Below are 3,641 nucleotides of genomic sequence, written 5' to 3' on the forward strand. Positions count from 1 at the left end.
GTTGCCGGCCATTGGACTGCTGCTCATGGGGACTCTTGGCCGCTCATACCGGCTGCCAGCCACTCATGGTAGCTTACGGGAGCCCACTGCAGCTCCACTGCAGCCTATGCCATCACCAGCGCCGTCATCGTTTCTTTGAATTATTTTATTTTGTCTTTTCTTTCTTTTTTTTTTTTTTGGTATTTGGTATTTTTTGGTTTTCCTCAAATCTCTGATCCTTGGTTGTCTATTCATATCTGAATAAGACATTGAAAAGCTGATTGGGTAGCTCTCTTTACCTGGACAGGAATTGGTGACTGACTTTGCATTATGGAGATTGTGTGTGGGGAGCTTTTGGGGATCTCCAGATGCCATCATGTAGAGGGGTCGCTTTCTATGGCTATTCAGTTGTTTGAAGGAAGAAACCTTTTTTCATCTAGGGCCTAGATGCATGGCTGCTAATATGCTCTGTCCTTGAGTTTGAGGGGTGGGCTTGGAGTGTGGCCACTGCACATCAGACATATACTTGGAGCTCCTCTGATGTGCTTGCATTTGCAGGTTTTGAGTTTGTCTTGGGTTCCCAGGCTTTGTCTTCTTCTCAATGAAGTCAACTAAAACTTTCCTGTCTGCTTTTTCTTTTTAAAAAATGTATTGCTTTTCTCATTTTCTGATGTTAGCTCTCCTTTTCTCTTTGTCTTTATGTTTTTTTACATTTTAAATTATTTTACTGTCTTTTTAGCGTAGTCTTAGGAGGGATAGGATATAAACGTGGTTAGGCTACCACCTTTAACTATCTTTCATGGTTTTATGGATGGGAGTGAATGTGGTGGGATTAAGGAATAAGCCTTGGGTATGTTTATGGGTAAGTTATACTTTTACACGACATCTGAAGTAAAGAAAATGTTGGAAATCACTCCTTAGAATCACTCCTGAGATTTAACAATACAAATAGAAGTAAATATACAAAATTAATGTAACTAACTTTCAACTTCCCTTTGTTCCCTCCTTCTCTCCCTTTCTTTTTTTAACTTTCCAGATTGCTAAACAGTTCTTTCATAGCTCTTTGGACAATGGGACTTTGTTTTTTTTTTAAAGAAAATGCCTGCATCCCTTCTTTAAATTAGAGAAAACAATTTCTGGTGATGTGTTCTAGAATATATGGAACACCAATCTAAATTATTTTCATAAAATCATAGAGTGTGCTAAAGTTAAACCTACACTATATGTATATATTGGCTCTTTCTGATTTGTGACATTCCTTCACCTTTTTTTTTTAATTTAGGTGAATGGACAATGTGCTGGTCACACAGCTATGCAAGCGGCTAGTCAGAATGGACATGTTGACATTTTGAAGTTACTGTTGAAGCAAAATGTGGATGTAGAAGCAGAGGTAACAAAACTAAGCTTGAAAAATATTTTAAGTAAAAATTAATGTCCTAGAAATGGTACTTGTATATCAGGAGATAGCTTGTTTTCATTCTTGAAATTTAATATTCACCTAAGGCACTTCTGATTGAAAAAGAAAAATTTGACAAAAGACAACTTGAAGAATTCCTTGTTTTTCTGTGATCCCTCAATATTCTAGGCATAACCCCAAGTGGAGATAGGAGCTGATTTTCTACTATGGTAGGACCCCATGCGGTTGGGAGCCCAATTGGGTTCACCCAAAATCATACTGGGGAATTTGAGGGAAGGGGGAACATAGATCTCAAGGAAAGGGAATATGCATCATGTGGGTCAAGATTTTTCCTGATTTGTGACCCTCAGAGGCATCTATTTTATTTTATTTTTCTTATAAGAGAACCAGTATACTAGAAATTGTTTAGTCTTGTTTATTAACCTTAATGTGGATCTTTGAAGATTTTACAATGCATGTTTATCATTCTATGTGTATATTTATGCTTAATTTAGAGTATATTCTTATTAAAGGGAAATAAATATTTTACTATCATTGGAATTTCAGTTGAGAATGTATATGGGTGGTGTGAAGGATGGCTTCCTTTGTTGTAGTTAACTATCACCTTGTTACTTAAAAAAGATATTAGAATTACATTTGTTCAGCCTAATGCAAGATTATTTGGAATAAGTCAAATTTTATCAAATTTACATTAGGCAGAATGTTGCAATTTTGTCCAAATGACATTCCTATCTGAGGAAGTTTAATAAGGACTTAAATTTCTGAGGGCTGAATTGATGGACCAGCCTGTTTGTAGTAATTTAAAAATTTTATAGATACATATTTGAGAAGAGAAATCTTACATTATTTTTGCTTTTTTCTCTAATTTTATGTATTTTGAGTTATTGGACAGCTACTAAAGAGCCATTGGTGTTGTAGGTGTAAATAAATCATCTTTGATGTTGGAATTTTCTTTCGCCTAGAAAGAGCTTGAATTTTAAATTAACGTATTAGATGTTTATAAACTATATGATAGTTTTATTACTGTGAAGTCTTTATAAATAAGATTATATAATTTGAATTTGGTTTTACAGTAGTAATTTTTAAGTCACATCTTTCTTGGTTGTGAATTTAGGAAACCAATATGTATTATAAGGTTTTTTTTGGTAATTCAAGAAAGACTTAATTTAAATTTAGTGTTGTGTAAATGGCAGGCACTTACTTTCTGTTATTGTTTTAGTGTGGTGTGGGGAAATGGATAAAAAGTCCCTGGCTTGAATACACATTTTTTGAATCCAGAAACTACAATAGCAACAACTACTAAAATATCAAAGCCCTTCTGATGCTAGCTAATAAGCTAGCTGAAACACCAAATTTTTTTTTTGCCCACCAAAAAAAATTTTTTTTTTTAAAGTATGCTTTCTGGTTCGGAATTTAAATACTAAACCTGGCAACATAGAAACTACCCATGAGCTTGTGTTTCTAAAGACTTTTTATTCACTGAAGAGGCTGGTTGTGCAGAATAGGGGTGCTGTAGCTGTGGGGCTGGGAATGAAGTTGGCACTGATTTTAGAGAGTAGGTTTCTTTTTGCCTTAATTAAACTCAAATACAAAATTAATTAGTACTATAAACATGGTAAGACTGGAGTGGGAGTGAGTTTCAGTAGGTCACATATTTGTAAATAATTTATTTTTCCATTTGAAAATTATATACGTTACTAGAGCAGTGAGGTACATGTGGACTTCTACCATACCGCCTTATTTGGATTTCCATTCTGTGCATTTTCTGTTTTTAAAACCATTGTAGGCAAATGTAATTTGTAGTAATAGTGTGAAAAAGTAATATTTACATATCAGGTTAAATTAATAACACAATTTTTCAGTTGGTAAAGGAAAAATTACATTTAAAATTTGGGTTAAAATATAAGTACAATTTATCACCTATGACTGAAACAAAAATTCATCAGTCTCATTTTTCTAGAATATAAGAATTAATATTGCGTATTATAAAGAGCAAAATAGTTTTTTTATAAAACAGTGGTTCTCAGTTGGGAGCATTTTGCCCCACAGGGCACATTTGGAAATGTCTGGAGACATTTTTTTACGTTTGTTTGTTTATTTATTTTTAAGATTTTTTTATTGGGGAATTGGGGGATGAGAATAGCGCTGGGGAATTGGGGTAAGGGGAACAGACAAGTTGCTGTGCTTTTGTTCTTCAGTCTAGTTGTGGAGGACGTTGCTTCACTGGCCCAAGTTGGCACCATCA

The 3,641-nt window shown here is 34.3% G+C and overlaps 1 protein-coding gene across 3 annotated transcripts in view; it reads left to right on the forward strand.

The window, feature by feature from the left end:
- Positions 1-3,641, forward strand: part of MIB1 (MIB E3 ubiquitin protein ligase 1) — a 144,421-nt gene that overhangs the window by 59,088 nt on the left and 81,692 nt on the right. For all 3 annotated transcript variants that reach the window (XM_019653864.1, XM_019653865.1, XM_019653866.1), the window contains exon 10: positions 1,262-1,369. In XM_019653864.1, coding sequence (XP_019509409.1) covers positions 1,262-1,369 — 108 coding nt within the window. The remainder of the gene's footprint in view (positions 1-1,261; positions 1,370-3,641) is intronic.

Source organism: Hipposideros armiger, unplaced genomic scaffold, assembly GCF_001890085.2.
Source record: "Hipposideros armiger isolate ML-2016 unplaced genomic scaffold, ASM189008v1 scaffold_209, whole genome shotgun sequence".
NCBI classification, from domain to species: domain Eukaryota; kingdom Metazoa; phylum Chordata; class Mammalia; order Chiroptera; family Hipposideridae; genus Hipposideros; species Hipposideros armiger.